This window comes from Apium graveolens, chromosome 7, assembly GCF_009905375.1.
Source record: "Apium graveolens cultivar Ventura chromosome 7, ASM990537v1, whole genome shotgun sequence".
In the NCBI taxonomy this organism is placed as follows: Eukaryota; Viridiplantae; Streptophyta; class Magnoliopsida; order Apiales; family Apiaceae; genus Apium; species Apium graveolens.
The window spans coordinates 176,845,664-176,871,201 of NC_133653.1; the positions used below are offsets into that span (position 1 = coordinate 176,845,664).

Below are 25,538 nucleotides of genomic sequence, written 5' to 3' on the forward strand. Positions count from 1 at the left end.
ATTAAGTGGTTAATTATAGTAATTAATTGTATTTAATAATTAATTAATCAATTCTAAGTGTTATTGTCTTAACATTGAGAAGTAATCATACATTGGTGAGTGAGTTAATTGAACAATAATTAGTCTGAGTCTCTGTGGGAACGAACTAGAAAGTATTCTATATTACTTGCGAACGCGTATACTGAACGCGTATACTTGCGTGTGCGCGTGTTTTCGCCCTAACAAGTTTTTGGCGCCGCTGCCGGGGACTCGGCGTATTTGTTTAGTTTATGTACTTACCATCATTGGTCATTAGGACTCAGTGATTAAGACGTGTGTACTTATTGTTTCTGGTTGTGTTTCAGGTACTTTAGTGAGCGTTTATGCAAACTCGTTCTCGTACTCGTAAGAGGACTTTAGATACAGCTGAAGAGACAGACGAAGTTCTTGATATTCCGGAGAATATAGATTTTGAAGATTCAGATTCAGGAAGTGAGCAGAAAGAACCTTTAATCATGGGTGATCGTATTGTTTCGGCAGATCCAGCTCTTATGGACTTTTCTCGGCCTAAAATTGATGATATTCAGTCTAGCATCATGCACCCGGCTATTGAGGCCAATAACTTTGAAATCAAGCTGGGCACTATTCAGATGGTGCAGAATTCTGTTTCTTTCGGTGGTGCTGCGACTGAAGACCCCAACATGCACATAAGGAATTTTGTCGAGATCTGTAGTACTTTCAAATACAATGGTGTGACTGATGAGGCTATCAAGCTGAGGCTTTTCACATTCTCTCTGAGGGATAAATCTAAGGACTGGTTACATTCTGAACCAGCTGGGTCCATCACTACTTGGCAAGATCTTGCGTAAAAGTTTCTGGTGAAGTTTTACCCAATGGCAAAGACTGCGGCTATGAGGAGTGCTCTTACTCAGTTTGCGCAGCAACCTACAGAATCTATGTGCGAAGCTTGGGAGTGTTACAAAGAGATGTTGAGAAAGTTTCCACATCATGGAATTCCTGATTAGATGGTGATCACTGGTTTCTATAATGGTTTGGGGGCCCAATCTCGGCCCATGCTCGATGCAGCAGCTGGAGGCGCTTTGTGGGCCAAAAGCTATACGGAGGCTTACAATCTTATTGAGACTATGGCTGCAAATGAGCATCAAAACCCAACTTAAAGGATGATGCCTGGGAAGGTAGCAGGTATTCTGGAAGTCGATGCAGCTACAGCTATTGCAGCGCTGCTCCAAGCGATGTCTACGAAGGTCTATTCTCTAGCTACCTATGGAGTCAATCAGATAGCTATGGTCTGTGAGCTTTGTGCAGGTTCTCATGCTATGGATTAGTGTTCTCTTGTTAACGAATCTGTTCAGTACGTAAACAATTATCCGCGATAGCAACAGCCTGTGCCAGCTACTTATCATCCTAACAACAGAAATCATCCAAATTTCAGCTAGAGTAATAATTAAAATGCTATTCAGCAACCATATCAGCAAGGCGTGAGTAAACAGTTCAATCCACCTGGATTCCAGCAACCACAGCATTATGCTCAAAGGCAATCATATCCTCAACAAGGAGGTGCAGCTCCACCCTCTAGTGCTGATTTTGAGGAACTTAAGCTGTTATGCAAGAGTCAGGCGGTTTCTATCAAGACCTTGGAAAATCAAATCGGTCAAATAGCCAATGCAGTACTCAATCGTCAACCTGGCACACTTCCCAGTGACAATGAAGTGCCAGGCAGGAAGGAAGCTAAAGAGCAAGTCAAGGCTATTACTTTAAGGTCTAGGAAAGTTGTTGATGCTGAGAAAGCAAACGAAGGAGAAGCTGAAGCTGGTGATGAAGACGCTAAGGAAAAGGAGAAAGCGGCAGAATCAAGGAAGACTACTGTTAAACACACTCTGCCTGAGGGTAATACAGGGGAGAAACAGCTCTATCCTCCACCACATTTCCCTAAGAGATTGCAACAACAAAAGCTGGATAAGCAGTTCGGTAAGTTTCTGGAGGTGTTCAAGAAACTTCACATCAATATACCTTTCGCTGAGGCTTTGGAGCAAATGCCTAGTTATGCGAGATTTATGAAGAGTATTCTTTCAAGGAAGGTGAAACTGGATGACCTTGAGACTGTTGCTCTAACGGAAGAATGCAGTGTTGTGCTGTAACAAAAGTTACCTCCAAAGCTTAAAGATCCAGGTAGCTTCACCATTCCTTGCACCATTGGCAAGTTGTCTTTTGACAAGTGTCTTTGTGATTTGGGAGCAAGCATCAATCTGATGCCGTTGTCTATCTTTAAAAAGTTGAACTTACCTGATCCAAAGCCCACCTACATGTCTCTACAATTGGCTAATCGTTCTATTACTTACCCAAGAGGCATAGTGGAGTATGTGCTAGTAAAGGTGGATAAGCTCTTCTTTCCTGCAGACTTTGTTATTTTGGATTTCGAGGAAGATAAGAAGATTCCCATAATCTTGGGAAGACCTTTCTTGGCTACCGGCCATACCTTGATAGATGTGCAGAAAGGTGAACTTACTATGCGGGTGCAGGATCAGGATGTGACATTCAATGTATTCAAAGCAATGAAATTCCCTACAGAAGATGAGGAGTGCTTAAAAGTGGATTTGATCGATTCTGCGGTTACTTCAGAACTCGATCATATGCTAATGTCTGATGCATTAGAGAAGGCCTTAGTGGGGGATTTTGACAGTGATGATGAAGATGGCAATGAGCAACTACAATATCTTAATGCTTCTCCCTGGAGGCGAAAGCTAGACATGCCGTTTGAATCTCTTGGTACTTCTGACCTCAAAAATGCTGAAGGAAAGCTCAAACCATTTATTGAGGAAGCACCTACCTTGGAGCTTAAGCCATTGCCTAAACACTTGAGGTATGCTTTTTTAGGTGATGCATCTACTTTACCTGTTATTATTGCATCTGACCTTTCAGGTATTGAGGAGGACAAGCTCTTAAGGATTTTGAGAGAATTCAAATCGGCTATCGGATGGACTATAACAGACATCAAAGGGATCAGCCCTTCATATTGTATGCATAAGATTCTGCTAGAGGAGGGTAGTAAGCCGACTGTTGAGCAACAGCGCAAACTTAATCCTATCATGAAAGAAGTGGTGAAGAAAGAAATTCTGAAGTGGCTAGATGCAAGAATCATTTATCCTATTTCTGACAGTTCTTGGGTGAGCCCCGTGCAATGCGTACATAAGAAATGAGGTATTACTGTGGTAGCAAATGAGAAGAATGAGCTCATCCCCACTCGAACAGTCACATGATGGAGAGTATGCATGGATTACAGAAAGTTGAACAAGGCCACAAGAAAAGATCACTTCCCGCTTCCATTTATTGATCAGATGCTTGACAGGTTGGCCGGTCATGAGTATTATTGTCTTCTGGATGGCTATTCAGGGTATAATCAGATTTGAATTGGACCAGAGGATCAAGAAAAGACTACTTTCACTTGTCCATTTGGCACGTTTGCTTTTTGCAGAGTTTTGTTTGGGTTATGTGGCACACCGGCCACTTTTCAGAGATGTATGATGGCTATATTCTCTGACATGATTGGAAATAATGTCGAGGTGTTCATGGATGACTTCTCCGTCTTTGGACATTCGTATGATGAATGTTTGAATAATCTTCGTGTAGTACTCAAAAGGTGTGTGGAAACTAATTTGGTGCTCAATTGGGAAAAGTGTCATTTTATGGTGCGTGAGAGCATTATTCTTGGGCATAAGGTCTCTAGCAAGGATCTTGAGGTGGACAAAGCCAAGGTGGGAGTCACTGAAAATCTTCCACCACCTATTTCTGTAAAAGGAATCCGTAGTTTTCTTGGTCATGCGGATTTTTATCGGTGTTTCATCAAGGACTTTTCGAAGATATCTAAGCCACTGTGCAACTTGCTTGAGAAGGATGTGCCTTTCAAATTTGATGATGACTGCTTAAAGGCATTCGAGACTCTTAAGAAGAGTTTGATAACTGCACCAGTTATTACAACACCTAATTGGACAGAGCCTTTGGAGATGATGTGTGATGCAAGTGATTATGCGGTGGGCGCAGTTTTTGGGCAGCGCAAGAATAATCTCTTTCATGTGGTCTACTATGCTAGCAAGACCTAAAATGGGGCCCAAATGAACTACACCACTACTGAGAAGGAGCTCTTGGCGATAGTGTTTGGTTTCGAAAAATTTTGATCTTATTTGCTTGGGACAAAGGTGACAGTGTTCATTGATCATGCGGCCATTCGCTATTTGGTTTCCAAGAAGGATTCGAAACCGAGACTCATTCGTTGGGTGCTCTTGCTACAGGAATTTGAGTTAGAGATCAAGGATCGAAAAGGTACCGAGAATCAAGTAGCTGACCATTTCTCTAGATTGGAGAATCCCGAGTCTACTTCATTTGATAAGACATTGATCAACGAATCTTTTCCGGATGAGCAGTTGTTCGCAGTTCAGGAGGAGGAGCCATGGTTCGCAGATATTGTGAATTATCTTGTCAGCAATATAATGCCTCATAATTTGACCACAGCTCAAAAGAAGAAGTTTCTGCATGAGGTAAAGTGGTATATGTGGGATGAACCGTATTTGTTTAGACAGGGAGCTGACCAGATCATCAGGAGATGTATCCCATTCTGTGAGACGGAGGGGATATTACGAGACTGCCACTCCATAGTGGACACTATGGTGGTGAAAAGACGGCAGCTCGTATTCTGTAAGCAGGTTTTTTCTGGCCTACTTTGTTTAAGGATGCTCATCAGTTCATTTTAGGGTGTGACCGTTGCCAAAGAGTGGGAAATCTTACGAAAAAAGATGAGATGTCGTTAAATGTGATGCTTGAAGTCGAGGTCTTCGATGTTTGGGGAATCGATTTCATGGGGCCTTTTGTCTCGTCCTGCAATAATCAGTACATCTTGCTGGCAGTCGATTACATCTCAAAATGGGTAGAAGTCAAAGCTCTACCGATAAATGATGCAAAGGTAGTGTTGAATTTTCTTCATAAGCAGATTTTCACAAGGTTTGGAACGCCACGAGTAATCATAAGTGATGAAGGGTCGCATTTCTGCAACCGTAAGTTTACTTCTATGATGCAGCGCTACAATGTGAATCATCGAGTTACTACTGCCTATCATCCGCAAACAAATGGTCAAGCGGAAGTGTCTAACAGAGAGATCAAGCGCATTTTAAAGAAGGTTGTTTGTCCGTCAAGGAAGGATTGGTCTTTAAAGCTCGATGAAGCTGTTTGGGCTTACAGAACAGCATACAAAACTCCACTTGGGATGTCCCCGTTTCAACTTGTGTATGGTAAGGGATGTCATTTACCTGCGGAGCTTGAGCATAAGGCCTATTGGGGATTGAAGAAGTTGAACCTGGAACTATATGCAGCTAAAAAGAAGCGAATGCTTCAGCTTAATGAACTTGATGAATTTCGACTCCAAGCGTACGAGAACAACAAAATGTACAAGGAAAAAGTGAAGAGGTGGCACGATAGGAAGCTACATCCTAAGTTATTCGTGCCGGGGCAACAAGTTCTCTTATTCAACTCTCGTCTCCGACTTTTTCCTGGGAAGTTGAAATCAAGGTGGTCGGGACCTTTTATTGTCAAAACTGTGTTTCCACATGGAGCGGTGGAGATTTTTGAGAATGATCCGGACCAAGCATTTATGGTTAATGGTCAGCGTTTGAAGCACTACTATGAGGACACGGCAAATCGGGAAGTGGTTAGTACCGTTTTATTGTCAACTTGAGGAAGGTACGCAACGTCAAGCTAATGACGAAAAAGAAGCACTTCGTGGGAGGCAACCCATGATTTATTGTTACAGGAACCCTTAGAAGTTAATAACCTATCCAAAACCACAAAAAAATCAGAAAAACGGAGCCTGGAAAAAAAATTCCAGAAACCCCCTGAGCGCCCGCTCAGCTCTGCTGAGCGACTGCTCAACAAGCTGAGCGCCCGCTCAGCTTGGCTGAGCGACCGCTCAGGGGTCGACTGGAAGAATTTTTTTTAGTCCGAATAAAAACCAAAACAAAGCTGAAAAACAAAAAATAAAAACACAGCCTCATTACCCACGACCTATTTCCCCATTACCCCATGATTTTAACCCTCAAACCCACTCCTAATCAATTTTTACCCTAATCCCTACCCTATATATACATACACTTATCCCATATATTCTCCATACACTTTCAAACCTTAAACTCTCTCCCAAACACAAAAACACAAATCTTTAACACTTTTACTTAGTTTCGATGGCACCCAAGAGATCAAGGACTATCGATAGCAGCAGCACTGTCCCTACTGCTGATTCCTCAAGGGGTATTGCTGCGAGGCCTCGTTTGAATGATAGGGCTGCTGAGGAGGAGTATACTAGGCTTCTGGGTAAACCGATTTTGAAGGAGAGGGGGTTCTTACCATCGGGGAGGGATGGTGAGTTGTTGCCTATGATTGCTGAGAAGGGGTGGATAGCTTTTTGTGAGTCTCCTAAAGCAGTGCCGATGAGCGTGGTTTGTGAGTTCTATGCGAACGCGAAGGCCGAGAAGAATAGGTATTCTGTGGTCCGGGGGATGACGATTGATTATCACCCTGCAGTGATTCGCCGTGTGATTGGGCAGAAACAGAGGAAGCCCGCGGAGGAGAACTGGAATGAGAAGACTGCTGAGGATTTTGACTTGGATTTGATTTGTGCTACTCTCTGTAGGTCGGACACAGTTTGGACCTTCAAGACTGGAACTAATGAGTATCGTCACTTTCCGGTGATCGCCATGAATAGGTATGCCCATGCATGGAATGCTTTTATTTGTGCTAATATTTTGCCTACTTCGCATGCACATGAGGTCACAATTGAGAGAGCACAGTTGTTGTGGGGAATTTTGAATGAGGAGTGCTATGTGGACCTTGGTGAGTTCATCTACCAAGGAATTTTGAAGTTTTTAAGGGGAGCTAAGCACGTGAACATCCCGTATGCATCCACGGTTACCAAGCTCTGCCGAGCGGTGGGAGTTCAGTGGTCGTCTCATGAGTAGTTGCAGTTGCCGACCGCTCCTATTGATTCCGGGACTCTGCATGCGATGCAGGAGTGGACCGGTGGTGAGCCCGAGGAGCATGGGCTGGGTTATCGTCTTCCAGGAGGGCGTCTAGCACGAGGTGCTACCATGGCGAGGCCAAGGCGAGATGAGGCTGGTTCTTCTAGAGCTCAGGAGGGTGCTGGGATAGCTGATGCCCAGTATAGGAGGCTTTCGAGGAGGATGGATGCTATGTACGAGACACAGAGCAGGTTTGCTCAGGAGCTCACCCTTGCACTAGGGACTGCTTTTCGAGGCCTTGGAGCTGACATCCAGTGGCCAATTTTTGGTGAGGACTCTGCATATCCGCCTCCTGATACACCACCCTCTGAGGGGGATGATGATGATGATCTCTCCGAATAGGTAAACCCTGTGTTCCTTTCTACTACCTTCACTGGGGACAGTGAAGATTTTAAGTTTGGGGGTGGTAGTTAAGGAATATTTTGTGTGTGTGTCATGTAGTTGCATATTCATGATAGTTAGTTCATATAATTGCATAATTTTTGTCATATAGATTTTTTTTTTTATTTATAGCTTTATTTGTTTATCATGTCATGTAGCTCATGCATAGACCATGATCCCTTTTGCTGATTTACCAATTGATTTGTGATGTTGATGCGAGTGTAGTGATAGCGTTAAAGTTGATGTTGAGTCGTGTAAGGTGACATGCATGCTAGAAACACTTGTAATTTCACTAAGTCTTAGAGAATGCTGAAGGACTAGATTGTTGTTATGGTTTAATGGTTTTCGAGGTTAATCTATTGATTATGCTTAGAATTTTATAATAGATTCTTAGTGATAAAAGGCATGAAAAGAAAAAAATGGAGTGAAAAATGGAATTCATTGCTAATTGTGGCTAGGCGTCAAATGGCTAGTAGTCGGCTCGTATGTTTATGCGAGTAGTCTAGGGTTGAGCAAGATGGAGCGAAACGCACTTGCTCAGAAAGTTGAAAAAAAATATAGAAAAAAAAAGATAGAAGAAAAAAAGAAGAAGAAAACAATAAAGAGTTAATGCATAATTGATCAAGAGTGGGCTCTTTGGTATTCGAGTTATTAAGTTCTTAGGGGACTTTGTGCCTAGTGACCTAAGGCTTTTATAGTCTGGGATCCGATAACCTAACGCTCGCTACATGGATGCCATTGTATAAGTCTTTTGTGGACCTCACTCATTGCACGGTCAAATAAGCATTTAAATAAAAAGCATGATTCCATAATAAGCTCCAGGATTCTTGAAGTGTTATAAGTCACTTTGTGCCTAGAATTTTTATTCTTCGTATAGTCATGCGATTGCCTTGAGGATAGTTGAGTCATGATAATTGATCTAGTTTCGAAGCATATCTGTTAAGCATTTGCACACACCACGCATCTGGCTGTATGTTAGTTTGTATGATTCGATTAATCTTTATTCGCCTAATTGCATTTGTTGAGATGTCATAAGTTGGTTGGTTTGGTCGTAGTAAGGGGATCGCTGCATTTCATAAGATTGCATTCATGCATATTTTTATTTTGTTTTTGAGTCTGTGACGCTTGAGGACAAGCATCGATTTAAGTTTGGGGGTGTGATAAGTGGCATTTTATACCACTTAGAACGTCTTATAATAGCTTAAATTGGTGTCTTGAAATTAAGTATTTTGTGTATTTGATACGTTTTTCTAGTGTTTGTGCATTTCAGGGTATTAGTTGCATTTCGGGAGAGAATTCATCAATAATAAGCCTTGGCATGTGTTTAGCGTTGCAAGTGGGAAGGTAGGAGCAGATTACAGCGAAGAAACGAAGCAAAACAGATAAATTTTCCAGAAGGGGTATGAGCGCCCGCGCAGGAAGCTGAGCGCCCGCTCAGGAAAGCTGAGCGGCCGCGCAGGGTCGTAAATTCAGATTTATTATTTTAGACTTCTATTTCTGTTTGGCTTCCAACTTCTGAGTTATTTGGGTTTTATGGGACTCCTATATAAGTAGATTTCAGAGACGTTTCACAAAGGTTGGATCGTTGTATTAATCAAGGAGCGGAGGAGATAAGGAAGAAGACCGTTTTAGCACCGCAACGAAGAGGAAGCATATTTTCTTGTGATTCTTTATTTCGTTGTAACGTTGGATGCTAGTTTTCTTACTTGAACCTATTTACTCTTGTGACGTACTCTGGTTTAATATAAGTAGTTTTAGTTATTATTCTCTTGTGTTTATTTATCATGTTTTCATATGAACCCATGATGACGATGAGTGATATCATGGGCTAATCGTGATCATGGGGTCGTAACGGATTTATTATGGAATTCTTTAGTTAGTTGTTTAATACCTTAGTGTGTGATGATTGTATGATATCTAGTATTGATTGTGCGTATTCGTCTTATGTGCGTCGTGAACATATAAGATAGGGTGTTAATCTCTTGTGAAGCGACGGTGGATCTTGAGATTTAGAACTTGCCATGCTAGCATATGTTCATGTATGGATATGCATGATCAGTGGGTAACTCTAACAGTTTTATTCGCCCTATGTAATCAAAAAGGAATAACTTGTGCTTAAATCGTTATGTTGTCAATTTCTGTAGACATATAGGGACTCAACATAATTGATGCCTATTCAACTTCTATCTTAATTGTGGATGTTTGGTAGAATGGTATTAGTACAATGAAAGTTGGCTTTTATCAGTTTCGTGTTATTCGATTAATATCATCATTGTTGTATGTTAAGGGTAATAACAAGAGCTATTGAAGGAAGTAGTAATGAAGTTGTGATCTCATGAGTGTTTTAATATTGTTAATTTGGGTGTTAATTAAGTGGTTAATTATAGTAGTTAATTGTAGTTAATAATTAGTTAATCAATTCTAAGTGTTATTGTCTTAACATTGAGAAGTAATCATACATTGGTGAGTGAGTTAATTGAACAATAATTAGTCTGAGTCTCTGTGGGAACGAACTAGAAAGTATTCTATATTACTTGCGAACGTGTATACTTGCGTGTGCGCGTGTTTTCTCCCTAACAGTTAGGATCTCTAACTTGTTCTCCCTGACTTCCTATGTGCCTTCATTAATCACCTCAATAGTTTCCCAGATGTGTTTGGAATTTTTACAGTTCATCACATGTCTGTTCATCAAGGAATCAAGGGAATCAACTAAAATTAATTGAAGGCTGGCATCCAAGGAGGCTTCTTCCTTTTCAGCAGGAGTAAAATATTCAGGCTCTTTTGCATAGGTTCTACCTTTGGTAATTACAACATCATTTTCTATAACATCTGGTTCAATAACCATCGAAATTTTTGGACCCTTCTTTAACACATCCAGATATTTGGGATTTGCAACTTGTAAGAACAAGTGCATCTTCTTCTTCCACATAATATAATTTTCTTTATCGAACAATGGAATTTTAACGGTTCCAACTTTTTGTGAAGTCATTATGAATTTTTGAATAAATAAAAATTTAAGGAGTGGAAGAATCACAAAAGTCTAGGATCTTGATTTGTTCGTTAATCAGAAGGCTCTGATACCAATTGTTAGGTCCCAATATGTTTGTAGAAGGGGGGTTGAATACAAATTTTACCGTTTAATCGAATTAAATGCGGAATAAAAAAGTGAAACAAAATTCAAGTTAAATAAAATTATTATTAAACTTGAAAGGTGTTACAACAACGGTATCGATTACAAGGAATTAATTTCAAATAAATTATCACAAATCTAGAATAAATTCGACATGAACTTTTTTTATTTTTACGATAAAAAGATCAAATGCTAGAAGCAATTTGAGATTAAGTTCTAGGGATTTTGATCCGCTAGATAGTTACACAAGAACAAGAGAATGATTTCTAGAGGTTTAGATTTAACTTTAATGACTAGAAATAAATGAACTAAAATGCAGTTGAGAGTTAAACTTTGTTTGCGGCTGCTGCTTCTCTGTGTTCTTTAATTGGTTGAACTGTAATGAATATTGTAGGTGTTCATGAATGTCTGTTGCAGTTGTCTTTTAATCAATCAACAGAAATCAAATGAACTGGTGAGACAATCGGTTGAGCTAGCAAGACAATCAGCTGAACCACCATGACTTTCGGTGAGACAAAAGATTGAACTAGCAAGACTATCAAACTGAACCGGCAAGACAATTCTCCTCCCTGCTAGAACTTTCGGTGAGACAATTAAAATGACCTGGCATGACAATCGGTATGACAATCTGGATTGTCATGCCAGTTCAAGTTTAATTGTCTTATTGAATTAAAACTAATTTTAATTCAATTACAATTCTGAAAATCAATAATATTAATTCGAAATTAATTATCCAATTAATTCAATTAATCAATAAATTAATTTTTGCAGATATAATTTATTTTCTTAATTAAATTATATGACTTAATTAATTAACAGAGAATTAATACTACTCTTGAACTGCAACCATCCTCCTGAAAATCTTCTGAAAACTATGAATCAATTCCACCACTTCAATGTTGACACTCGATGTACTGTCTGGTTCATGAGTGACTAACTTCCGTGACGTTTCTTCATGTCTTTACTTTAATAACTTGATTTTCTTTAGATTAAATCCCTGTAATTATCTGATACTCTGACAAGATCTCTGACACTTGATTAAATCCACAATCTTGATTTATATCACTGAGACTTGATCAATTTCTTGAACTTCTTCCAGTGAATTAATTTCTCAAGTCTGTAGATGAACAATGTTTCTTAATCCTTTGACAGATGTTAGTTTGAGAGATCTCTTTGACGATAGAACCGCTATTTACTTGTTACATTCTTATTTGAGTTAGTTAAATCCTCGAATAAACAAATAGGCTATGACATATGCCTTTCAATTTGGTTTGTTATTTTAACAGTCAACCGATGTTTTGACTTATACTTGTTACTAGTGTTTAGTCTCGTATTAATGTTTCGATTTTTTTTAAAAATATTTATAAATGATCCAACCATACAGATGTTAAGAACTATATATTTTAGTGATATGACAAAAATTTTAGAAAAAAATAAATTTATTTTGTTTGTTATTTTGACAATCAACCAATGGTTTGAACAATATTTGTAAATAATGTTTAGGCTCATATTAATATTTCAATTTTAAAAAAAATATTTATGAATGAAACCATACAAATGTTATGATCAATATATTTTAGTGATATGACAAAATTTTGAGAAAAAAATAAAAGTATTTGGTTTGTTATTTTAACAGTCAACCGGTGTTTTGACTAGAATTTTTTACTTCAGCTCGGCTCGTTTTGATGGAGAAAGCTCGTGTTTGGCTCGGCTCAATTTTGTTCGATAAAAGTCCGTGTTCGGCTCGTTGTTTAACGAGTTCGAACTCGAACACGATTTTATGTTCGTTAAGAAAGCTTGGCTCGGCCCGGTTTATAAAAAAAAAACTAAAATTTGGCTCGGTTCGATCAAAACTCGGCTCGGCTCGGTTCGTGAACAGTTCTGGATAAATATGTTATTAATATTTGTTCTCATATCTCAATATCATTTGTTTGAAAAGTATAATGAAGAATAAGTTATAATATTTAAATGTATATAATTTATGATATCATTGTAACTTTAGTTTAACTTCGAATACTTAAAGTGAGTTCGAGTAACCTAATAATGTAAAAATTAATTTTTAATCCGAGTCGATAAAACTTGGATGAGATTTTGATCTTATCATAACAACGAATATGATGAATGAAATGGCTAGTCCTCAGCTTTGGGTCGATGTGCCGATTTTTAAAACATTATTTCAAATGAAACCAGAGATAGATAAATATGAGGAAATCTAAGAAATATCGAGAAAGAGATAAATATTGAAGGGGTAGTACAAAAGGTGACAAAATAAATGAAGGACGTATGGAAGGTAGATTAGATACAAAAAATACAGAACTCACACACGTCCTTGTTTAAACACTAAATTTAGTATCCCTCCCTCTCCACTTCACTTCCTTCCCTACTCATTTTTCTACATCTCTCTCTCTCTCTCTCTCTCATTCTCTTCTCCTAAACATGTGTCTCTCTTCTTCTTCTTCAAACAACCAGTAATAAAATTCATTACACACGCACACACACATACATATATATTATCAGCTCTCTTCTTCTCAACAAGAAACGTAGTAATCCCACTTCCTTCATGTACAGATATTTCTTGTATGTATATGTATGTATAGGAACACTAGCTTGAGGTGGTTAATAGGCAGAGACTTAAATTTATCTTTTTGAGAAATTTTATGTAAGGATGCATTCAATTACATTAATTGTCATAAATTTAATTAACTGTCCCATGCTTCAAATATTTCTGTTTACTGTATAGCATTTAATTTCACCCATCTTTCTTTTTCTTTATCTTCTTTCTTGTTTTCTTAAAATTACAGTCTTTATACATTGATGGAACTTAAAATAAAAAGTTGGTTCTGCACTTTATATGTTTCTTGACCAGTTCTCATCTGGGTATTTCTTGATTTACTCTTATTCATTTGATCTGTGTTAAAGTTTTGATTTTGAGTACTAAACGTGTGAATTCTTTGGTTGTTTTTATGTTCTTGAGATGTTTCTTGATAGGGATCCAGCTTTGTTTAATTGTGTGCAGCAGTGTGAAAGATTTTATCTTTTTATGATGATGATGTATGCTTTATTTGGTAATTGTAATGTTTTAGTGTGGGTTTGCTGTTCATTTTTTTGTTGGTTTTTCTCTGTTTGCTTTGTTAATTACAGATTAGTTTATCTTGAAAAGCATCAGAATTGAAATCACTGTCATTTTCATGGCATCACTAGTTGCATTTTTGTGGTTCTCTTTTCCTATGTGAATGTAATGACACCACCTACCATCCCCCCTCCCCACCCCCCAACACACACACACACAAACTTTCTACCTGCTCTTAAATAAATAACTATAAAGTTGATTCCTTTCTATGGTATGCAAGACTTTCAAGAAAAGTTTTTGGTTGATCTTCGATTTCTTATTAAAAAAGAATGATATATATATATATATATATATATATATATATTGAAAGATTGATGTGTCTTTTCAGGATGTGATTCCATTTAGAATCTTGATCTTTGTTTGGCCTCTAATTTATTCTATTTCAAAATGAAATCTTTCAGATTTCTATGCTTGGCAGCAAAAAAGAATTAAGAAAGAAGAGGAATAAATGGAGGATGGAGGCGATGTTCGATGTTGGGATGAACTATTACCTGATGCACTTGGGCTAATTTTTAAAAACCTTTCTATTCAAGAAGTGCTTACTGTTGTTCCAAGGGTTTGCAGATCATGGGGAAGAGCAGTCATGGGACCTTACTGCTGGCAAGAGATAGATATTGAAGAGTGGAGTCGATATCAGCGGCCTGAAAATATCGATAGAATGCTTCAAATGCTTATTATACGAAGTTGTGGTTCACTTCGCAAACTCTGTGTTTCTGGACTATCCAGTGATCAAATGTTTTCCTTCATCGCAGCACAGTAAGTACATAAACATTACTTCATCCTATATACTATTGGCTTATTATAGCAATAGATAATGTTTGGAAGCTCAATTTAGATTCACAGTACAATTTATTTGTCTGCTTGATGCCCTATTATTGAACTTGGAACTCTCTATTTATTTGATGAACATGAGACTCTCCTTTTTTATTCAATGAACTAATTAACGAAGTTGAAACTCCTTGTTTCGTGGAACCCATTGCTTATTTCCATCTTAGAGGACAAAATTGTTGATAGGCTTGAAACATGATAATCATGGATTCACTGGTATGGTTAGCAATCCAAATCGTACCAATAATGTATTGTACTCTCAAATTGAAACCTTACATGAAAGGTATTGATGAACTACACAAATTTGTTCTTTGAGCATCATCGTTTTTTAGGCTATTGTTTATGCTTCTCTCTTTGCATTTGTTGCTAGTGCCAAGTCTCTTCAGACTTTACGCACCTCAAGAAGTGCGATAAGTGATCCCGTTGTGAAACAAGTTGCTGGGCTGTTCTCTACAATTACTTCCTTAGATTTGAGTTACTGCATAAATATCGGAGCCACAGGTCTAGAGGAAATTGGGAAGCACTGCAAATTCCTCAGTACATTGCGACGTATAATGCATCCACTTGAGGTGATAGGAAAGGTCTCTCAAGATGACGAGGCTCTAGCCATTGCTGCCACAATGCCTAAACTCAAGCACCTTGAGATTGCCTATCTACTTGTGAGTACACAGAGTGTAATGGAGATACTAACAAACTGTAAGCTGCTCGAATTATTGGATGTTCGAGGATGTTGGAACGTGAATCTTGATGAGAAACTCATCAAAACCTTCCAAGGTTTAAAGGTGCTTGGACCCCTTGTCGTTGATTATTGTCACGAGGTAAATGGCTGGGATGCTTGCTCCGATTACTCTGGTTCTTCTGGATATTTGGCATGGGACTTTGTGGCTGGGGATATGGATGATTACTCTGATGAGACGGTATCAGATGGATTTTCAGAAGATGAACAAAGTATCGAGGATGTGGAAATGTGGTTCTACGATGGTCCTGATGCCGAGGATGCTGGATATGATTGGCCTCAATCCCCTTAAAATTTCTCAGCTTAAAGTGTTTTTCGGAAGTTAAAGTCAGAGTTCTGAGTTTCCTACTACTATATATATCTACATTCAGCTGCTTTTTCCTGTTGGGAGGTATGGAAATTTGAAAAAAATAAATAAAAACATCATACAAAATTTTCACATAACATGATTTGATTTCATCTCTTTGAAACAGATGCAACCTCAAGTTTCAAAATCCTGTGATCACATCATTCTGTATGAGAATTTTGTAAGAAGAGTTTGTATGGTTCATTTTATGTCATCAACTTCTGCTTTCAAGTTTTTATATGCCTTAAAGATGTACATAAAGGAGTTGTACTTGTATCTTGTATCTTGCAAGTGCTTTGTAATGAACATCAATATTATATACTGCAGTAAAAAAATGTTTAATTAGAATTTAAAAATTGTAACTTTTGACTTTTGGTAATTTGAAGAGTTGGATGAAAAGAAGGGAGGAGTATAAATATAAGTTGCTTCCTTTGTACTCAAAACACAAAAGTGTAAAATAAGAAAAACAGGGGGGGGGTCAGATTCAGCAGAGTGATATGAAGAGTGAAATGATAGGTGGAATCTTTTTGCCACACCACACATTTCCAAGGATATATAAATGTTATCTCTAGTATGAAAAGCTAGGAAATGCTAGTAGAATAGCTACTTCTACATGAGAAATATATGTAATCAAGTTGTGAAAATAGGACTCTAGCCCGCCATGTTTCCAGTATTTTTTGTCAAGGGCACACAATAATTTGGGATGGCATTGCCTAGCTACCAATTTTCTTATGTAATTTTATTTGTTCGGTTCGGGTTTAATCGGATCATGTACTATATTTTTTTCCTCAATTCGACAACTAAACTCTAACACAACGTTAAACTATCGATTATCCTTAACATTTTGAAAAATTAAAAAGTGAAAGTGAAAAAATAAATATAACAAAAAACTGAAGTCTAAGTAGTCTTGTTTAAGCTGTAAGTTGTAATAATGTGAAAGAGGTGCTCAACTCAAGGGATTGAAAAAATAGGTAACATTATGCAAATAATGTGAAATCTGAAAAGGGACAAAGGGGGCCGAAAAGAATGTGAAAAGGGGACGCAAGAGATTGAAAATTTGTACAGTATAGAACATCAAGCAATAATGTGAAAAGGGGCACAAGGGATTGACAATCTGTTTGTACAGGAGAACATAAAACTGAGAGTATTGTTATTTATAAATTTATTTAAATATAAATAATTATTTTTATTAATAAATATATAGTTAAAACTTCCTCAAGATCGAAATTTTATTCATTAATCAAGATCAAAAATACATATTATCTCTATGTACCAAAAAAATATAATTATTTGCCGAGATTATTAATTTATCGAAAATTTATTAACCGAGGTTCTACTTCAACTTTTGGGAGGGACACCGGAAACTGAATTGTAAAAAAGAAAGAAACTAGGTGGTTACAAAAAGCACAGTAACAGAGGGGGAGGTGGGTTTTAGGTAGAAGGCATGTCATAGTAGAGTAACACAAATACACAAGGGACAAAATGGCTGTCTCTATGCTATATAGCAAATTGAAAATGATTTTATATAAGGGTCACATGGGAAGGGAGGATAATATTTCTCAACAGATCTTTAGGATAATAGTATGATAATTTGAATGGACAAAAAGGTTCCAGGTGATACAGATACTATACACATGTATTATATAAATCCTGCTTTGAGAATCTTGGATGGGGCCTTTTTGCCTTCCCTCCCCTGGTTGTTTTATGCACAACTTGGTACCACATCTTCTGTTTCCTTGCCAGAACAAACATCTGTGTGTTTTACAATGTGTATGTATTCTGCATGTTCATTTCATTTTTTATCCTTTTAGAGTGTCAAGTATTCTTGTTGATAATGCTGCTTTTTAATCGGCTAAACAAATTACCTGTATATATATCTTGAACATGCAATTTTCTTGCACAATGTGTTAATTTCACTTAACTACACAAACGATACAAGTTGAAGAAAGATACCGCCTCAATTAAACACACACTAAGATATCAGGAAAATATCAAATGAAAACACAGACTGACAATTTTATGCAAGATCAAAGTTACAAACCAAACTAAACATCCTAGTGTAAACAGTTTCTGCTCCACCTGTAGCAGTATAAGATTTACGTGGAACTTACCTCTAATCCCAAGATGGATCCGTAAAGACCTTGTTGGACCACACAGTGACAGTAATAAAACATAGGCATAAGAATATTCAGTGGGAAAATAATAGATATCAAATTTTAAAAAAATACCAAGCAATAAAATGTACGAAGCAACCTTAAATAAAGTCACTAATTGGGATTTTAGCTACATAGTCCATCAGCCTCTCAGGGCAAAAACATTACATGAGGGAAGACTCTCAGCTACAGTTATCACCACAATGTAGATAATTTAAATAGAACTCCCAATGTTTAACCATAACAAAGTTTTGATATCTTATTGCTCCTCATCATCAATTAGGGCAACAGACTGAAGCCATCCTTAAATGCATCCGCCATTTCAATAGTAAGGCATGTAGCGCGTTGGTCTCCTGAACCTGGGAACCTTCCTGCACAAGTCAAGAAAGGTTATTTATCCGTGAAAAAAAGTGGTATTTACCCAACTCCAAATGGACTTCTAAGAATTTAAGAGGGTGATGGTAATATTGGAAAACTTACCCATATCCATACGGAGAGTAAAAGTATGGTGGTACATATGGCCTTCTAGATCTGTAACCCATGAAGGGGTTAAAACGTCTGCCACGGTACTGCTTCATCCCAGGGACATTTGTTCTTTTGGCCATTACCTGCAAGCAGAATGAACCATTTAGCTTTTTTTTCGCAACTGAGATTTTCATACAAGAACTTTTATCTGTAGAATAAAATGTAACAAAATTACAGTATGATCATGCTTAATTCATTCTTTCTATTTGACGGCGCTTTATCAGATTTTCAAAAGAAAAGCTGATATAAACTGAAAAACAATTACTCGAATCACAAACAAAAAAGTCATTAATATCAGTTACGGGTTATGGCAAGGTGAGTTTGTTTAGCTTAATAACAGAATTTGTACCTTCAATTGACGGCCATGAAGTTCTGATTCAGTCAGGGACAGAGCCTCTTGAACAGCTTCTGCTTCAACAAATTCAACATAAGCAAAACCCTTGGGTTGCCCAAACTTATCTGTCAGAATAGTCACCCTGTTCACCGTACCGCAAGATTGGAAATGCTGCTGAACTTCTTCAGGTGTGCATGCATAATCAACCTGCAGGACAATGTCAAAAGATAAAGCTATCAAATACTCGTATAGGTAAAAATTAACAGACAAAGTCTATTTATCGATCTCTTCTTTATCAGCACAGGAAAATATTTCTGGTTTATCCCTTTATCTTGGAACACTCTCAGTCAAGCTCAGTTCCTGAGCTTTGTCCTAATATACGCTCAACTGAAGACAAGCATTGACAAATAGTACGATTACTAAATGTTTTATCTTACAATTTTAAGTAGCAAAATAAGCACCAATATCAAACTCACTACGTTCCTTCCAGTCCCTCCCTTTATTAACATCACAACTAGCCTTCCCAAACTTTGTCGACACTCAGACCTGTTAATATTAGTTTAAGGTGTAGAAGATATCTTCATTCTTGTATCAAAACCTGCTAATATACTTTCCTTGTGAAGCACCAATCAAAAGGACAGGCTTCTCCGTGAAGAAAGTTTAAAATCAGTCAGATCAAACCTTGTGTGTGTGAGCTCCAAGACTGAACTTTAAGAAATTACACTACTAAATGACCTACTGGCTGATCATGAGAAATTGAGTGCTACTGATGATGACATGGGCTAAATAATTGAGGAAAGAACTATACCGAGGCAAGAAAATGTGAACACCAAATGCAGAATTTGGTCAAATATATTTCTGGAATTAGAACAATATTTTGTACAAAGAATAAGTGGCGAGTGGCGACTACTGAAGAGTTATATTGACATTTACATATATTTTAAAGAGGAAGCCAAAACCAGTACAGAAAAGGTCGGACATCTGCACGATTCCTAATCACATGTGCAACTACTTTTTTTTGGGAAACACGTGCAACTACTTTATATTGATCAATACTGGTATTCAGTACCTCATTTTGCTCTAAGATTAGGCAAAATTGTGAATGAGGTAAAAATTTCAGGCTGCATACAGATATTTGATCAAAAACCCTCACCACATATGGCTCAATAACTAGAACCAATGAGGCACGAAGGTCCATTCTCCACCAGCAGCATGCAAGCTTGGGCATCCAGTGATTTGTCTTTTCAGTCAGTAGTCAATATAACAGCCGCCCGCCTACTCAGTTTCGACCTCTGCTGGTATGAGGTTTGAATAAAACGAAAAATATTACATTTACTTGAGACTTTGACAAGGAACTGATGTTCAAAGCTTTTCTTTACAAATTATGCAAACACTCATCGCTCGTTTGGCCTTTCTTTTTTATCACAGAGCACTCTTCTTTTCTTTTCTTTTCTCTTTTTTTTTCTTTTTTCACTTCTGATATTTTTTTTCTTTTTAGCAAGGTCTCATATTGCCTCTGCCTTCCCTCATCTTTTTTTCTAGGGGTATTTTTTTTCTTCCTGGACTAAAATCTCTCTTTTCCCCATTTTCTTTTCTTTCTCTCTCTTTTATGTAATACAAACAAGAAGGTACATCATATTCATCTACTCATTCTAATATGATAATGTAAACATCATCCATCAGCTTTCAACATTCAGGGAAAATTCCAGTGATATTCAGAGATACGGAATTTCCTGCGACCATAGCAAGACAACAAGTCAACTCTCAGTCCTCGGGAACTCGATATCCACGGTTCCACAGCCAAAGAGAGCTTAAAAATAGAGCTAACTATATCCTAAAATAAAACACAATACAACTGAAATTTCATAATAATTATTTAAAAAAAGAAAAGAAAAAAAACCAATGAAACAAAGTTTAAAATATACACATTATAACTTGTCCAAAAACACATAACCACGCCATATAGTGAGTTAAGATATATCCCTTAGCTAAATAAGCTCAAAATCATAGAAAAGTGATGTTAAAACAAGTTTCAAAAACCTTCATATGCATATTGCTACTAACAATTTAATGTGTTTTCTATCTGCTAACTGTGTGTGTGCATTTTCATCCATCATAAACCTTTTCAATGACAAAGATACCACAAATGATCTTTAATGCTAGGCCAGAAGGTCAATCTGAGTGGTAAAAATTAAAACGAATAATGCATCTGTAAGCTGAAGCCTACTTTGGAGCGGGGGAAGGGGGGGTCCTTCGATTACAAAAAAACAAGTCAGGCCTTCAAATTTGTAAAGCATCCATATGTGTATATAATATTATTTTAATAATATTAACATATATATCAATTTATAATTGTAAAAAAACTATTTTTACAAGAAAATACGAAAGTACTTTGTGTATTACTTAAACTATTTGATATTGTCTTTATCTAATGTTTCGATTTCAATTTCACTTTCCATTTCATTATTTACCCCTGGGCCAAACTGGGAAGATGAGACAAGAGTTCATCACTGGCTCACTGCACTCACTCCGTGAAAAGAAGGAAACCGCAACCCTTCAGGGGCAAAGAAGCAAATTCTCTACGCACTCATATTTAGTTGATAAATTAAATAATCTTCGTAAAAATAACAATTCTATCAATAATTCTAAATTTAAAATACTATTTTTTTCAAGCAAATATAAAGAATTTATATATTTTTATCTTCACTAAATTGGTGATGACTTAAACATTTATGCTTTCTTTTCCTAATCGATGTGCAACTCGAAGAATCAAATTTTAGTCACCTATCCTCCAAAGAGATCACCCAAGAATCTCTTAAATACAGAAGTCACACGTAACTTTGCTTCAAGGTAATTATTGCCTTAACAGTATATTTGAAAGAGGTTGCCATTTAAGAGATCACTAATAACAGGATCCCATACTATAATAATAAAAGACAACTTGTACTCTTGTACCACCCTTACATTACTTCTCTTTATCATAGAAAAGAGAGCCGGAAAGTTGGTATATTACCTGATGAAGTTAATTGGAAGTGACGTCATGCACATACTAATATTTAATGTACTTGCATTAGATAATCTAATATAACAGGAGATTCATACTTCTATACAGTCTCAAGATTAAAAATGAATATACATAAAATATGAAAGGAAAGGAAGAAAAATTGCATTTTGTATCCTAGAACAAGAATATGAAATTATGCCTTCAATTTCGTTTTTTTGGGGGGTCGGGTGAGGAAAACTTGCAGATATCCTGCTTCTTAGTCTATAGACTGACACCTCGATTACTTTTTACAATACCACTCTAACTTAACAAGCCTATAAATCCATTTCCTTAAGGTGTATATCCGTTGCTTCAAACCGAACACCAAAAATTCTCCCTCAAAAGTTATTAAGTTCTGCAATTTCCGGAGTCCACGTATATTCGGGTCTAATATGTTGTTTCTAGAAGAAGACCAAGTTCCTTGACTGATCTCCTCATATAAACATACTGAGAACCCTCGCCCTCAGGCGTATAAAAAACAAACAAACAAACAACATACAGATATTGAAAGAATATGTAAAACATAAGCACATCCCTCAACACAGAACTAGAAGTACAAATGTCCAGCTACTCCGGTTAAGATCTACAACTAATAAGGCCTAAGAACAATTGAATATCTACACTTAGAAGGCAACACAAAATTTAATCTTATCCCGGCTAAATTATTTTTGCTCTTAGTCTATATCTTGACCTTATTGAACCAAATCAATGCCATCATATATACCGAACATAACAAATTAACAATCTTTCTTTTAGTCAAATTTTGTAAAACCATTTTAATTAAAATTTTACCTTTAAGAGTAAAATAAACACAAACTGAAACAAAACTTGTACATAATAAGCACATCAGGAACTTCAGATGGGCATTTGTGAGGTGCAAACATTAACAAATTTCTTACATAGATGACGCATGTTATCTCTGCACGTTAAAATTTAAATTAAAATCTTGATTCTTACATTTCCAACGTATATGGACCGTGAATCCACTTCCTCCCTGCTTGCCTGGGTAGCAGCTGCATTGGCAGGATCTGCTGAAGAAGAACAATGATTTTGTCAGCAAAAAAATATTGAGCACAAATTATACTTATATGATATATGAGTCATCCTTCAAACTGATACGATTCATGAATTATAAACTGATCATTCTTTTTACAAGCTATATCAATATCATACTTATCAACAATCAATAAAATTGCGCCTCTTTCAATCAATAAAATTTTCATTAGAACTTCTATATAAAATTTCCATTAGAACAATCAACAATCAATAAAATTTTCATTAGAACTTCTATATAAAGTGCCCCTTTCAAAATGTCAATATACATATAAAAATTGCTATGCATATTAAACCCTCTTCCTAACATTTTAAGGTTTTGTAAGATATGCTGGTAGCAGTTCTCTTCTGACTAATCAGTCTCGTGTTTGAAATGTAGAAACCCCAATAATCACAATTTTATCTTCTACAATATGTCTGAGTACCCAAAGATGGATTTAGTAATCCAATCTTCAATACAAAAACAAGGGTTTTAGGCTGTAATAGCACAACAATAAATAAGCATGATATACAAATTTAACCTTCCTCTAAACCTCAAGGTTGTGGGCACTTTAAAGCGCACATAACTTCACATTCAAAAGGAGATCATACATTAATTCTCGGGCTAAGAAACACAAACCTTAACAAACACACACAAAAAAAATCAACAATAAAAAAACAAAATCACAATTTAGTAACTTCACAATCAAAGTGTGATCATACTTTTAAAACAAACATATCGAAAATCGAATCACCGGATCAACAAAATCACAATGTGCAAACATAAAAACACACACAAAACAATTAAAACGAACAAACAAATACACACAAAATCAACAATAAAAACAAATTCAAAATTTAGTAACTTCACAGTAAGGGAGATCATACTTTTATACAAACATTGAATATTGAAACACCGGATCAACAGAATCACAATGTGGAAACACAAAAACACACAACAAAACAATTAAAACACACACACAAAATCAACAATTTAGTAACTTGACAGTCAAAAGAACATACTTTAAAACAACCCTGTCGAAATTGGATCACCGGATCAACAAAATCACAATGTGAAAACGCAAAAACACACAAAAAAACAATTAAAACACACACACAAAATTTCAATTTAGTAACTTGACAGTCAAAAGAACATATTTTTAAACAACCATGTCGAAAATTGGATCACGGGGTCAACAAAATCACAATGTGGAAACATAAAAAAACACAAAAAACAATAAAAAAACACACAAACCCTAGAAAAATACACATACACAAAGAGAGAAAGATTAAAGGGACCTTGAACAGCGCCCATCTCTTTCTCGACTTTAGCTTGCATCTCTCTGAGTGCAGCTGCTTCTTCTTCCATCTCTTTCAATCTCTTCTTCATCTCATCCAAATCCTATTATTACACACAATTACAATTACACACATATACAATCATAACAATAATTAGGGTTTATAAAATTAGAGAGAGAGAGAGAGAGAGAATTCACCTTAACGGCGTCGTCATCGACAGCGGTAGACATGTCAACGTCAGCGTGATGAAGATCAACGTCGCCTTCCATCTCTGGTATTTCACCTCCGTACACCTCGTGTTCTTCCTCGTCCATCCCTCTCTCTCTCTCTCACACAATTCTACTCGTACACACCTTGTGTGAATAAAGAAAAATTGTTACAACTTTTTTAATACACACTTGGCATGATAGTAATATTTTTATAAAATAAAACAAATTATAGTAATTCTTTTTAAACTTTTAATTATTAAAAAAATGTGATTTGTATAGGTTGTTTTTAAAAAAAAAATTACCTAAGGTTTAACATTACTAAACTTTTTTTTTGTCGGGTCTATATTAGTAAACTTGAGTAGAAATTTAAGGAGAATAATAAGATGACAATTTTTAATATCCATACATTAGTAAATATTAAGAAGGTACCTCAACTTTTAAAATTTATTAATACAAAATTTAAGAAAACTTGAAAAATAGATCGAGACTATTCGAGAGAGGTCATCTCACTGTCCCGTTTTCTCTTTTATATAAGTACTACTCATTTAAATCGCTCTTTTCGATGGCCTCATAAATATTTTCTGAAATTGATAATACAGATTATTTAGATATATAATATTGATTAAATGAAATATATAAACTCTAAATTGTTCTCAAATGAATCATACGCCATGACCATCATCTTAGATACAATATTTACGGGCATGATAGTTATCTAAAGTTGGATACTCGTGCGACTAGTATATGTATATAAGTTTAGCTGTGGAACTACCTTTATAACCCGTGTAATACACGGTCATGGTCATGTTCTAGATTGCGTATTAGTTACCTTCATTTCTTATGTTTGGTTTGTAGTATCCAAGATAGCGGCTAAGATCATGTTAATCGATTAATAAAAAATTATGTTCATTTGTGTTAGTTGCTTTAACTTCTTAGGTTGGGTTTACATTACTCACGATTATATCATTGTCTTAGCTAATTGAAATTTTAAAAACACATGCATGTTTGTTTCGAACAAATGGTATATCGATGCATCAAATTATAAAATACAAATGTTGTTTAAACACTACTTTAAAATTATGTTTTTAGTCTTGCATAACGACCGTATTCTAGATATGAACAAGTTTTTATTCTTTTTAATATATGCATATGTATATGTGTAATATATTCAAATGTTACAATGTGTTACATTATAGTTAATTTGACATAAGTATGTGTCGTGAATTCATTAATAATCTAAGTTATTAAGAGTCAATAATGAAGCAATAATAAATATATAATTAATAATAATTAATGAGTTAGATGTGGTTAATATATGGTATTAAATTTGACTA

The 25,538-nt window shown here is 36.3% G+C and overlaps 2 protein-coding genes and 1 non-coding gene across 7 annotated transcripts; 1 reads left to right on the forward strand and 2 right to left on the reverse strand.

Moving 5' to 3' along the window:
- Positions 1 to 887: 887 nt before the first annotated feature.
- LOC141675814 (small nucleolar RNA R71) lies at positions 888 to 994 on the reverse strand. The gene has a single exon (XR_012556446.1). It is a non-coding gene; the product is annotated as a small nucleolar RNA R71 (small nucleolar RNA).
- Positions 995 to 12,888: 11,894 nt separating this feature from the next.
- Positions 12,889 to 15,965, forward strand: LOC141671392 (F-box protein FBW2-like). Of its 3 annotated transcripts, XR_012555123.1 has the most exons (4): positions 12,889 to 13,228; positions 14,101 to 14,455; positions 14,898 to 15,654; positions 15,737 to 15,965. XR_012555123.1 is itself a non-coding variant. In XM_074477626.1 (3 exons), exons 2-3 carry the CDS (start codon positions 14,148 to 14,150, stop codon positions 15,553 to 15,555), a joined length of 966 nt encoding a protein of 321 aa, XP_074333727.1. In that variant the 5' UTR covers positions 12,889 to 13,112; positions 14,101 to 14,147; the 3' UTR covers positions 15,556 to 15,965. The 3 variants fall into 3 exon arrangements, 2 of the variants coding, with proteins under 2 accessions (XP_074333727.1, XP_074333726.1); XM_074477626.1 differs by having other exon boundaries at positions 12,889 to 13,112; positions 14,898 to 15,965; XM_074477625.1 differs by having other exon boundaries at positions 12,890 to 13,228; positions 14,898 to 15,965.
- Positions 15,966 to 17,849: 1,884 nt separating this feature from the next.
- LOC141671675 (polyadenylate-binding protein 2-like) lies at positions 17,850 to 24,368 on the reverse strand. 3 transcript variants are annotated; one of them, XM_074477976.1, is made up of 6 exons: positions 24,193 to 24,368; positions 23,996 to 24,098; positions 22,622 to 22,692; positions 18,637 to 18,828; positions 18,243 to 18,370; positions 17,850 to 18,133 (listed from the first exon to the last, which is right to left on the reverse strand). In XM_074477976.1, the coding sequence occupies exons 1-6, from the start codon at positions 24,307 to 24,309 to the stop codon at positions 18,085 to 18,087; spliced, it is 660 nt and encodes a 219-aa protein (XP_074334077.1). In that variant the 5' UTR covers positions 24,310 to 24,368; the 3' UTR covers positions 17,850 to 18,084. The 3 variants fall into 3 exon arrangements, with proteins under 3 accessions (XP_074334077.1, XP_074334076.1, XP_074334078.1); XM_074477975.1 differs by having other exon boundaries at positions 22,622 to 22,695; XM_074477977.1 differs by lacking the exons at positions 22,622 to 22,692; positions 23,996 to 24,098; positions 24,193 to 24,368 and adding an exon at positions 19,775 to 20,316.
- Between the last annotated feature and the right edge of the window lie 1,170 nt (positions 24,369 to 25,538).